Genomic DNA, 12,829 nt, shown 5'->3' with positions numbered 1-12,829 from the left:
AACCTTTTACTTTTCTTCTCAGTTATCTCCAAGATACGTTCTTCGATTACGTCGATAGGTTCACTAACTTGTTCCATTCGAGATTCTGTGTATGAATCTTGTTCAACTTGAGTCCATGCTTCTGCAATTTGATCTTTTATTAGTCTTCTTCGATAAATTTCAAAAATATCCTCTTTGAATTTTTCATGTCTTTCAGTCTGCATAGAAATTCCGTAATGATCTGTTTGGGATGCTGTTGGTATATGTGTAGGACAAAATTGACACTGGACTTCACATACTTGTCCTAGTCTTGAGCGTATCAAATATGCTTCATAAGTGTAACTTGATCCACTAAGCGGGGATTCAGATCTTGATATTTCGGATTCAGAAGGTGAACTATGCGAAAGTGAATCAAACACAATTTGAATGCCAACATCTGCTGCTGTGACAGGCTCTTCCATGGCCATAGAGGCCTGTTCACGTACCGACCCAAACTCCCGACGGCTTTGATAATAATCAAAGACAGAATGCGTTGGGGGACATTTTTCCCAAACTTCAGTTACACTACCTTCATGAAGCAAGCGCTTTGTGTATCGAGAATATGATGTACCTGACACAGTTTGCTCACTATCATCATGTCCACTCGATTCTTCTAGTATTACATTTTCGTTTTCTATATGATGCTCAACAACATAGTCTGTAGAAATGTCTTTCATGTAGAAGTCTTTTGTATGTCCTTTATAAACTGAGCTGGTCAGATTGACTTGAACTTCTGCGTCAGTAACAAGCACGGAACTGCTTGGTGCTGAGTAGTAATAACGTTCAATTAAACGTTCTCTAATGTCTGTAGAACTAATGTTTTGAAATAAGACGGCGACTTTTGAGTCTATATCATCAGTCATGGTTTCAGCATCTTGATTATCAATGATGATGTGTTTCTGAATCTTATCAAACGTCATGGGTTGAGTTTGACAGCCGGCATTTTCTTGAGCAGGTTCATAAATATACTGGACTGAGAAGTTTTTCCTGTTGACGGTAGGTAATTGGCTGCCAGGTAAGGAAGGCGAGTATTCTTTTTGAGAATCAGGCCTACAAATATACGACTCTTCAGTTTGTACACAACTATCAACCAAACAACGATGTAAATCTTTCAAATTATCGTCAACTAACTCCCATTCAAGATCCCCAGAGTCAAGAGGGACATCTTCGTCCTGAATTGTTGAAGGTAAATAATCATGATCAACATGGAAGAATCCAGATGTGTCAATTAGGTTTGGAATCTTAGGTTCATGGAAAACAGGCTTCAATGGCTCGGTCGAAGTTCCAAAGGACGAGCAACCAACGAACATTTTACAACAAGAATCAACAAGAGGGCACAACAAAGAATCATCACCAGAAACATAAACACAATCATCAACAAGCTGAGATGTTGATGAAGAAGACAAACTACATTGACACCAACAATCAACGAAAGAAGGTATAGCACAAACACATGAATCAACTAAATAAGAGGGAATGAAATGCACATTATCCCTCAACAATAAAGGATAATCAGGAGAATCAAGCACACTTTCGGGCGACTTCACTGACACACTGGTCGCACTATCCACAACACACACACTTTCCTTCACCGTCTGCACACAGGCTTCCAATGTTTGGATGGGTTTCGGTGGCTGCTGGACTGGAACAACTGGTGCATGTATCTCACTCCAAGAATCCACCATGCACAATTGGACAGGTTTGGCTTGTGACGTCGCATCGGTGCGTTTCAACGACAAATGGGCAGCACCGTCGAGTAGAGATTTGTGTGGCTCGGTCTGTGCACCCACGTCGGACGAGGAGACTGGTACTGTGTCGATTTGTTGGTCGACAGTGGAACGTTTCACGAACTGTGTGGCTTCCACTAGAGATGTTTTGCGAACAGGTTCAGGTGTCGGTAACTCTAATGAGGCGGTCTCGGTGATGAGAGGAGCTTTGACTTGAACGGTGCGTTTCGAGACAATCTCATGCTGACTGGATTCCACGATGTGTGTGGTGACGGAGGTCGCCTGTGTGGCAGTCTCAGTCAGATGACGAGGTGGTGGCTGTTGGACAGGCGACTCTGCGTAGGAGGCACTCACTGACATCATATGATCAGGTTTCACTGTCTTCAACTCTCTGTGATCCTCACTGGTCACAACTGGTCGTTCGGTTTGAGTCACCTGTACTTCTCGTTCTGCTACTCCCACTGCTTCCGTCACTGTGTGGCTGCTGGTCTGTTGCACCTGGTAGCCGGAGCTCATGACACGCGTGGCCACACGCATTCCGAACTGCATTCCAACGTCATGAGTCACTGGCTTCTCGACCTTCATGGCCATGGATAGTGTTGACTCGACGTAGGGTGCTGGTGTCACATGTTTCACTAGTTCACTGGTTGTCTGACACAGACTTGAGAACTTGCTGGTCTGCATAGCGACATTCGACGTTTTCACAGTCACAGGAACCGGTTCGATCTTAGGCTGAACGGTTTGACAAGCCATCTCTTCGGTATTCACGTACCGATGTCCACAGCTGGTACACAGACTCCTCTCGACCACTTCCCGTTCTAACTTGTGTGTGGTCAGACTGACAACCGGTGTGCTCACCCTATCCACTTGCACTTCAGCATTCACATTCGGTCTCTTCACGAAAGCTGCAGTCGAATCAAGCACACTTTCGGGCGACTTCACTGACACACTGGTCGCACTATCCACAACACACACACTTTCCTTCACCGTCTGCACACAGGCTTCCAATGTTTGGATGGGTTTCGGTGGCTGCTGGACTGGAACAACTGGTGCATGTATCTCACTCCAAGAATCCACCATGCACAATTGGACAGGTTTGGCTTGTGACGTCGCATCGGTGCGTTTCAACGACAAATGGGCAGCACCGTCGAGTAGAGATTTGTGTGGCTCGGTCTGTGCACCCACGTCGGACGAGGAGACTGGTACTGTGTCGATTTGTTGGTCGACAGTGGAACGTTTCACGAACTGTGTGGCTTCCACTAGAGATGTTTTGCGAACAGGTTCAGGTGTCGGTAACTCTAATGAGGCGGTCTCGGTGATGAGAGGAGCTTTGACTTGAACGGTGCGTTTCGAGACAATCTCATGCTGACTGGATTCCACGATGTGTGTGGTGACGGAGGTCGCCTGTGTGGCAGTCTCAGTCAGATGACGAGGTGGTGGCTGTTGGACAGGCGACTCTGCGTAGGAGGCACTCACTGACATCATATGATCAGGTTTCACTGTCTTCAACTCTCTGTGATCCTCACTGGTCACAACTGGTCGTTCGGTTTGAGTCACCTGTACTTCTCGTTCTGCTACTCCCACTGCTTCCGTCACTGTGTGGCTGCTGGTCTGTTGCACCTGGTAGCCGGAGCTCATGACACGCGTGGCCACACGCATTCCGAACTGCATTCCAACGTCATGAGTCACTGGCTTCTCGACCTTCATGGCCATGGATAGTGTTGACTCGACGTAGGGTGCTGGTGTCACATGTTTCACTAGTTCACTGGTTGTCTGACACAGACTTGAGAACTTGCTGGTCTGCATAGCGACATTCGACGTTTTCACAGTCACAGGAACCGGTTCGATCTTAGGCTGAACGGTTTGACAAGCCATCTCTTCGGTATTCACGTACCGATGTCCACAGCTGGTACACAGACTCCTCTCGACCACTTCCCGTTCTAACTTGTGTGTGGTCAGACTGACAACCGGTGTGCTCACCCTATCCACTTGCACTTCAGCATTCACATTCGGTCTCTTCACGAAAGCTGCAGTCGAATCAAGCACACTTTCGGGCGACTTCACTGACACACTGGTCGCACTATCCACAACACACACACTTTCCTTCACCGTCTGCACACAGGCTTCCAATGTTTGGATGGGTTTCGGTGGCTGCTGGACTGGAACAACTGGTGCATGTATCTCACTCCAAGAATCCACCATGCACAATTGGACAGGTTTGGCTTGTGACGTCGCATCGGTGCGTTTCAACGACAAATGGGCAGCACCGTCGAGTAGAGATTTGTGTGGCTCGGTCTGTGCACCCACGTCGGACGAGGAGACTGGTACTGTGTCGATTTGTTGGTCGACAGTGGAACGTTTCACGAACTGTGTGGCTTCCACTAGAGATGTTTTGCGAACAGGTTCAGGTGTCGGTAACTCTAATGAGGCGGTCTCGGTGATGAGAGGAGCTTTGACTTGAACGGTGCGTTTCGAGACAATCTCATGCTGACTGGATTCCACGATGTGTGTGGTGACGGAGGTCGCCTGTGTGGCAGTCTCAGTCAGATGACGAGGTGGTGGCTGTTGGACAGGCGACTCTGCGTAGGAGGCACTCACTGACATCATATGATCAGGTTTCACTGTCTTCAACTCTCTGTGATCCTCACTGGTCACAACTGGTCGTTCGGTTTGAGTCACCTGTACTTCTCGTTCTGCTACTCCCACTGCTTCCGTCACTGTGTGGCTGCTGGTCTGTTGCACCTGGTAGCCGGAGCTCATGACACGCGTGGCCACACGCATTCCGAACTGCATTCCAACGTCATGAGTCACTGGCTTCTCGACCTTCATGGCCATGGATAGTGTTGACTCGACGTAGGGTGCTGGTGTCACATGTTTCACTAGTTCACTGGTTGTCTGACACAGATTTGAGAACTTGCTGGTCTGCATAGCGACATTCGACGTTTTCACAGTCACAGGAACCGGTTCGATCTTAGGCTGAACGGTTTGACAAGCCATCTCTTCGGTATTCACGTACCGATGTCCACAGCTGGTACACAGACTCCTCTCGACCACTTCCCGTTCTAACTTGTGTGTGGTCAGACTGACAACCGGTGTGCTCACCCTATCCACTTGCACTTCAGTATTCACATTCGGTCTCTTCACGAAAGCTGCAGTCGAATCAAGCACACTTTCGGGCGACTTCACTGACACACTGGTCGCACTATCCACAACACACACACTTTCCTTCACCGTCTGCACACAGGCTTCCAATGTTTGGATGGGTTTCGGTGGCTGCTGGACTGGAACAACTGGTGCATGTATCTCACTCCAAGAATCCACCATGCACAATTGGACAGGTTTGGCTTGTGACGTCGCATCGGTGCGTTTCAACGACAAATGGGCAGCACCGTCGAGTAGAGATTTGTGTGGCTCGGTCTGTGCACCCACGTCGGACGAGGAGACTGGTACTGTGTCGATTTGTTGGTCGACAGTGGAACGTTTCACGAACTGTGTGGCTTCCACTAGAGATGTTTTGCGAACAGGTTCAGGTGTCGGTAACTCTAATGAGGCGGTCTCGGTGATGAGAGGAGCTTTGACTTGAACGGTGCGTTTCGAGACAATCTCATGCTGACTGGATTCCACGATGTGTGTGGTGACGGAGGTCGCCTGTGTGGCAGTCTCAGTCAGATGACGAGGTGGTGGCTGTTGGACAGGCGACTCTGCGTAGGAGGCACTCACTGACATCATATGATCAGGTTTCACTGTCTTCAACTCTCTGTGATCCTCACTGGTCACAACTGGTCGTTCGGTTTGAGTCACCTGTACTTCTCGTTCTGCTACTCCCACTGCTTCCGTCACTGTGTGGCTGCTGGTCTGTTGCACCTGGTAGCCGGAGCTCATGACACGCGTGGCCACACGCATTCCGAACTGCATTCCAACGTCATGAGTCACTGGCTTCTCGACCTTCATGGCCATGGATAGTGTTGACTCGACGTAGGGTGCTGGTGTCACATGTTTCACTAGTTCACTGGTTGTCTGACACAGATTTGAGAACTTGCTGGTCTGCATAGCGACATTCGACGTTTTCACAGTCACAGGAACCGGTTCGATCTTAGGCTGAACGGTTTGACAAGCCATCTCTTCGGTATTCACGTACCGATGTCCACAGCTGGTACACAGACTCCTCTCGACCACTTCCCGTTCTAACTTGTGTGTGGTCAGACTGACAACCGGTGTGCTCACCCTATCCACTTGCACTTCAGTATTCACATTCGGTCTCTTCACGAAAGCTGCAGTCGAATCAAGCACACTTTCGGGCGACTTCACTGACACACTGGTCGCACTATCCACAACACACACACTTTCCTTCACCGTCTGCACACAGGCTTCCAATGTTTGGATGGGTTTCGGTGGCTGCTGGACTGGAACAACTGGTGCATGTATCTCACTCCAAGAATCCACCATGCACAATTGGACAGGTTTGGCTTGTGACGTCGCATCGGTGCGTTTCAACGACAAATGGGCAGCACCGTCGAGTAGAGATTTGTGTGGCTCGGTCTGTGCACCCACGTCGGACGAGGAGACTGGTACTGTGTCGATTTGTTGGTCGACAGTGGAACGTTTCACGAACTGTGTGGCTTCCACTAGAGATGTTTTGCGAACAGGTTCAGGTGTCGGTAACTCTAATGAGGCGGTCTCGGTGATGAGAGGAGCTTTGACTTGAACGGTGCGTTTCGAGACAATCTCATGCTGACTGGATTCCACGATGTGTGTGGTGACGGAGGTCGCCTGTGTGGCAGTCTCAGTCAGATGACGAGGTGGTGGCTGTTGGACAGGCGACTCTGCGTAGGAGGCACTCACTGACGTCATATGATCAGGTTTCACTGTCTTCAACTCTCTGTGATCCTCACTGGTCACAACTGGTCGTTCGGTTTGAGTCACCTGTACTTCTCGTTCTGCTACTCCCACTGCTTCCGTCACTGTGTGGCTGCTGGTCTGTTGCACCTGGTAGCCGGAGCTCATGACACGCGTGGCCACACGCATTCCGAACTGCATTCCAACGTCATGAGTCACTGGCTTCTCGACCTTCATGGCCATGGATAGTGTTGACTCGACGTAGGGTGCTGGTGTCACATGTTTCACTAGTTCACTGGTTGTCTGACACAGACTTGAGAACTTGCTGGTCTGCATAGCGACATTCGACGTTTTCACAGTCACAGGAACCGGTTCGATCTTAGGCTGAACGGTTTGACAAGCCATCTCTTCGGTATTCACGTACCGATGTCCACAGCTGGTACACAGACTCCTCTCGACCACTTCCCGTTCTAACTTGTGTGTGGTCAGACTGACAACCGGTGTGCTCACCCTATCCACTTGCACTTCAGTATTCACATTCGGTCTCTTCACGAAAGCTGCAGTCGAATCAAGCACACTTTCGGGCGACTTCACTGACACACTGGTCGCACTATCCACAACACACACACTTTCCTTCACCGTCTGCACACAGGCTTCCAATGTTTGGATGGGTTTCGGTGGCTGCTGGACTGGAACAACTGGTGCATGTATCTCACTCCAAGAATCCACCATGCACAATTGGACAGGTTTGGCTTGTGACGTCGCATCGGTGCGTTTCAACGACAAATGGGCAGCACTGTCGAGTAGAGATTTGTGTGGCTCGGTCTGTGCACCCACGTCGGACGAGGAGACTGGTACTGTGTCGATTTGTTGGTCGACAGTGGAACGTTTCACGAACTGTGTGGCTTCCACTAGAGATGTTTTGCGAACAGGTTCAGGTGTCGGTAACTCTAATGAGGCGGTCTCGGTGATGAGAGGAGCTTTGACTTGAACGGTGCGTTTCGAGACAATCTCATGCTGACTGGATTCCACGATGTGTGTGGTGACGGAGGTCGCCTGTGTGGCAGTCTCAGTCAGATGACGAGGTGGTGGCTGTTGGACAGGCGACTCTGCGTAGGAGGCACTCACTGACATCATATGATCAGGTTTCACTGTCTTCAACTCTCTGTGATCCTCACTGGTCACAACTGGTCGTTCGGTTTGAGTCACCTGTACTTCTCGTTCTGCTACTCCCACTGCTTCCGTCACTGTGTGGCTGCTGGTCTGTTGCACCTGGTAGCCGGAGCTCATGACACGCGTGGCCACACGCATTCCGAACTGCATTCCAACGTCATGAGTCACTGGCTTCTCGACCTTCATGGCCATGGATAGTGTTGACTCGACGTAGGGTGCTGGTGTCACATGTTTCACTAGTTCACTGGTTGTCTGACACAGATTTGAGAACTTGCTGGTCTGCATAGCGACATTCGACGTTTTCACAGTCACAGGAACCGGTTCGATCTTAGGCTGAACGGTTTGACAAGCCATCTCTTCGGTATTCACGTACCGATGTCCACAGCTGGTACACAGACTCCTCTCGACCACTTCCCGTTCTAACTTGTGTGTGGTCAGACTGACAACCGGTGTGCTCACCCTATCCACTTGCACTTCAGCATTCACATTCGGTCTCTTCACGAAAGCTGCAGTCGAATCAAGCACACTTTCGGGCGACTTCACTGACACACTGGTCGCACTATCCACAACACACACACTTTCCTTCACCGTCTGCACACAGGCTTCCAATGTTTGGATGGGTTTCGGTGGCTGCTGGACTGGAACAACTGGTGCATGTATCTCACTCCAAGAATCCACCATGCACAATTGGACAGGTTTGGCTTGTGACGTCGCATCGGTGCGTTTCAACGACAAATGGGCAGCACTGTCGAGTAGAGATTTGTGTGGCTCGGTCTGTGCACCCACGTCGGACGAGGAGACTGGTACTGTGTCGATTTGTTGGTCGACAGTGGAACGTTTCACGAACTGTGTGGCTTCCACTAGAGATGTTTTGCGAACAGGTTCAGGTGTCGGTAACTCTAATGAGGCGGTCTCGGTGATGAGAGGAGCTTTGACTTGAACGGTGCGTTTCGAGACAATCTCATGCTGACTGGATTCCACGATGTGTGTGGTGACGGAGGTCGCCTGTGTGGCAGTCTCAGTCAGATGACGAGGTGGTGGCTGTTGGACAGGCGACTCTGCGTAGGAGGCACTCACTGACATCATATGATCAGGTTTCACTGTCTTCAACTCTCTGTGATCCTCACTGGTCACAACTGGTCGTTCGGTTTGAGTCACCTGTACTTCTCGTTCTGCTACTCCCACTGCTTCCGTCACTGTGTGGCTGCTGGTCTGTTGCACCTGGTAGCCGGAGCTCATGACACGCGTGGCCACACGCATTCCGAACTGCATTCCAACGTCATGAGTCACTGGCTTCTCGACCTTCATGGCCATGGATAGTGTTGACTCGACGTAGGGTGCTGGTGTCACATGTTTCACTAGTTCACTGGTTGTCTGACACAGACTTGAGAACTTGCTGGTCTGCATAGCGACATTCGACGTTTTCACAGTCACAGGAACCGGTTCGATCTTAGGCTGAACGGTTTGACAAGCCATCTCTTCGGTATTCACGTACCGATGTCCACAGCTGGTACACAGACTCCTCTCGACCACTTCCCGTTCTAACTTGTGTGTGGTCAGACTGACAACCGGTGTGCTCACCCTATCCACTTGCACTTCAGCATTCACATTCGGTCTCTTCACGAAAGCTGCAGTCGAATCAAGCACACTTTCGGGCGACTTCACTGACACACTGGTCGCACTATCCACAACACACACACTTTCCTTCACCGTCTGCACACAGGCTTCCAATGTTTGGATGGGTTTCGGTGGCTGCTGGACTGGAACAACTGGTGCATGTATCTCACTCCAAGAATCCACCATGCACAATTGGACAGGTTTGGCTTGTGACGTCGCATCGGTGCGTTTCAACGACAAATGGGCAGCACCGTCGAGTAGAGATTTGTGTGGCTCGGTCTGTGCACCCACGTCGGACGAGGAGACTGGTACTGTGTCGATTTGTTGATCGACAGTGGAACGTTTCACGAACTGTGTGGCTTCCACTAGAGATGTTTTGCGAACAGGTTCAGGTGTCGGTAACTCTAATGAGGCGGTCTCGGTGATGAGAGGAGCTTTGACTTGAACGGTGCGTTTCGAGACAATCTCATGCTGACTGGATTCCACGATGTGTGTGGTGACGGAGGTCGCCTGTGTGGCAGTCTCAGTCAGATGACGAGGTGGTGGCTGTTGGACAGGCGACTCTGCGTAGGAGGCACTCACTGACATCATATGATCAGGTTTCACTGTCTTCAACTCTCTGTGATCCTCACTGGTCACAACTGGTCGTTCGGTTTGAGTCACCTGTACTTCTCGTTCTGCTACTCCCACTGCTTCCGTCACTGTGTGGCTGCTGGTCTGTTGCACCTGGTAGCCGGAGCTCATGACACGCGTGGCCACACGCATTCCGAACTGCATTCCAACGTCATGAGTCACTGGCTTCTCGACCTTCATGGCCATGGATAGTGTTGACTCGACGTAGGGTGCTGGTGTCACATGTTTCACTAGTTCACTGGTTGTCTGACACAGACTTGAGAACTTGCTGGTCTGCATAGCGACATTCGACGTTTTCACAGTCACAGGAACCGGTTCGATCTTAGGCTGGACGGTTTGACAAGCCATCTCTTCGGTATTCACGTACCGATGTCCACAGCTGGTACACAGACTCCTCTCGACCACTTCCCGTTCTAACTTGTGTGTGGTCAGACTGACAACCGGTGTGCTCACCCTATCCACTTGCACTTCAGCATTCACATTCGGTCTCTTCACGAAAGCTGCAGTCGAATCAAGCACACTTTCGGGCGACTTCACTGACACACTGGTCGCACTATCCACAACACACACACTTTCCTTCACCGTCTGCACACAGGCTTCCAATGTTTGGATGGGTTTCGGTGGCTGCTGGACTGGAACAACTGGTGCATGTATCTCACTCCAAGAATCCACCATGCACAATTGGACAGGTTTGGCTTGTGACGTCGCATCGGTGCGTTTCAACGACAAATGGGCAGCACCGTCGAGTAGAGATTTGTGTGGCTCGGTCTGTGCACCCACGTCGGACGAGGAGACTGGTACTGTGTCGATTTGTTGGTCGACAGTGGAACGTTTCACGAACTGTGTGGCTTCCACTAGAGATGTTTTGCGAACAGGTTCAGGTGTCGGTAACTCTAATGAGGCGGTCTCGGTGATGAGAGGAGCTTTGACTTGAACGGTGCGTTTCGAGACAATCTCATGCTGACTGGATTCCACGATGTGTGTGGTGACGGAGGTCGCCTGTGTGGCAGTCTCAGTCAGATGACGAGGTGGTGGCTGTTGGACAGGCGACTCTGCGTAGGAGGCACTCACTGACATCATATGATCAGGTTTCACTGTCTTCAACTCTCTGTGATCCTCACTGGTCACAACTGGTCGTTCGGTTTGAGTCACCTGTACTTCTCGTTCTGCTACTCCCACTGCTTCCGTCACTGTGTGGCTGCTGGTCTGTTGCACCTTTTTATCTTGTGAGCTTACTGTTTGCTTCTTTTCTTCGTCGATTTGCGTGTAGTGTTGATAATTCTCAACATATCTTCCTATGTGTTTGGTGGGTCTTTCTTCAAATTTAATACTGCTTTGTATTTGGTTTGGGTTTACAAATGCGATAGTCTGAGTTATTAATTCTGATTCGATAATCCGTCCAAACATTGCCCTATTTTCCTTGTTACTTTTTTGGATGTCGTACATATCTGTCATCGTTGTTTTAGGTATACCTTCTATGAGGTAATGTTCCTGTTTGTCAGAAAGTTTTATTTGTTTCTGATACTGACATCCAAAGTCACCTGTCAGTCGTGTACTTTCTTCAGCTTTTTCTTGTGGTTTACGATCATCAGATATAGTTTTGTATATTTTTTCAGGGCTTTTCAGTGTTTCATAAGTTTGACAAGCTTTATTGCCCTTATCTTTACATTTCAACTTTTCTGCTTCTCGTTGAACTAGCTGGTTGAATTGAGCTTCTGTTATCTCTTTTACATGTGCGTACTGCCCAACTGCGTAGATGAAATCTTCAGAGCGCTTTTCTGTTTGTGTTTGAACATTTTCTCTATGTTTGGTAATTTCACGTTGTTGTTTTTGTAATTCTGTTATTGATTGTGAAGTTGTGGTTATAAAATCTGTAGTACAGCATTCAACGCTTCTGAAGATTGGACGTGCTTCTACACCTATATCTGTGATTTGAACTTTACTAGGTCTTGTATGAATTATTCTAGCTGACTCTTCAATTTTAGTCAGACTCTTTGCCTCCTCAACATGCTGCTTTTCTATCCACGTTCTCCGTGTAAATCTTGTTTTTTTCGAAGGATCTTCTGATTGTGTAGATTTTGAAATTGTTGACGGTTTCAAATTTTCTTGATCAGTAGAATCAAGTATATTAGTTTCTTCAGTTGGCGCTACTTCGATATAGACAACTGAATAACGCCCACCATCTTTGGTATCAATGTATTTTCTGCTCTTGTATGTTATTGGCTTACTTTTTGTGTCTATTGGTCGTTCAAGTGTTAACAACATTTGTTTGTCATATGTAGTTACAAAATTTTTGTTTTCATTCAAGAAATCGTCATCAGATCTTGAATGAAAATCTTGTTTTGAATGGTATTTTTGATAATCCTCAATTTCATCATCCGTCGTACAAGAACTACCTGTACCAATACTTTGAATTTCTTCACTAGTAGTACAACTACATACCATTTCTTCATCATATGTGAATATAGCTGGCAGTATAAACGTTTTATGTGGAAATTTCAGACTACTTGTAAAAAGTGGTTGTTTAATTTGTTTCGAATGAACGATGTATGACGTTTCCGTTTCATCAACCGATTCATAAGTACTTTCTGAATTTATGTACTCTGAACCTGAACTGGATAGCCATTCATCATCAGAACTTGATGATAACGAATAAATATTAAATTGATTTTTGTCTTTTGTTTGTTTATTCCATATTCTTAATTGATTTAGTAAACTATCTAATTTTTTCTTATCCTTCTGAGCTAAATCACTAATAAAATAAGGAAAAAAAGAGAATAATAAAAAGTTAAAACGATTAACTACACTGTTAAATAACCTGACAT

At 48.2% G+C, this 12,829-nt stretch overlaps 2 protein-coding genes across 2 annotated transcripts in view; both read right to left on the bottom strand.

Moving 5' to 3' along the window:
* Smp_157380 (hypothetical protein) overlaps positions 1-12,829 on the bottom strand; it is a gene marked incomplete at its 5' end in the record, with an annotated part of 45,583 nt that overhangs the window by 10,018 nt on the left and 22,736 nt on the right. The window contains one exon of the mRNA XM_018796083.1: positions 7,318-12,756. Within this exon, the coding sequence (XP_018650331.1) occupies positions 7,318-12,756 (5,439 nt within the window). The remainder of the gene's footprint in view (positions 1-7,317; positions 12,757-12,829) is intronic.
* Positions 5,679-6,770, bottom strand: Smp_184180 (hypothetical protein; the record flags this gene model as incomplete). The annotated part of the gene is made up of 1 exon (XM_018796084.1): positions 5,679-6,770. A coding segment is annotated over one exon (1,092 nt), but the record flags the coding sequence as incomplete, so codon positions are not given.

Source organism: Schistosoma mansoni, chromosome 2 (genome assembly GCF_000237925.1).
Source record: "Schistosoma mansoni strain Puerto Rico chromosome 2, complete genome".
Taxonomy (NCBI): Eukaryota; Metazoa; Platyhelminthes; class Trematoda; order Strigeidida; family Schistosomatidae; genus Schistosoma; species Schistosoma mansoni.
This window is presented reverse-complemented; position numbering and strand designations above follow the sequence as displayed.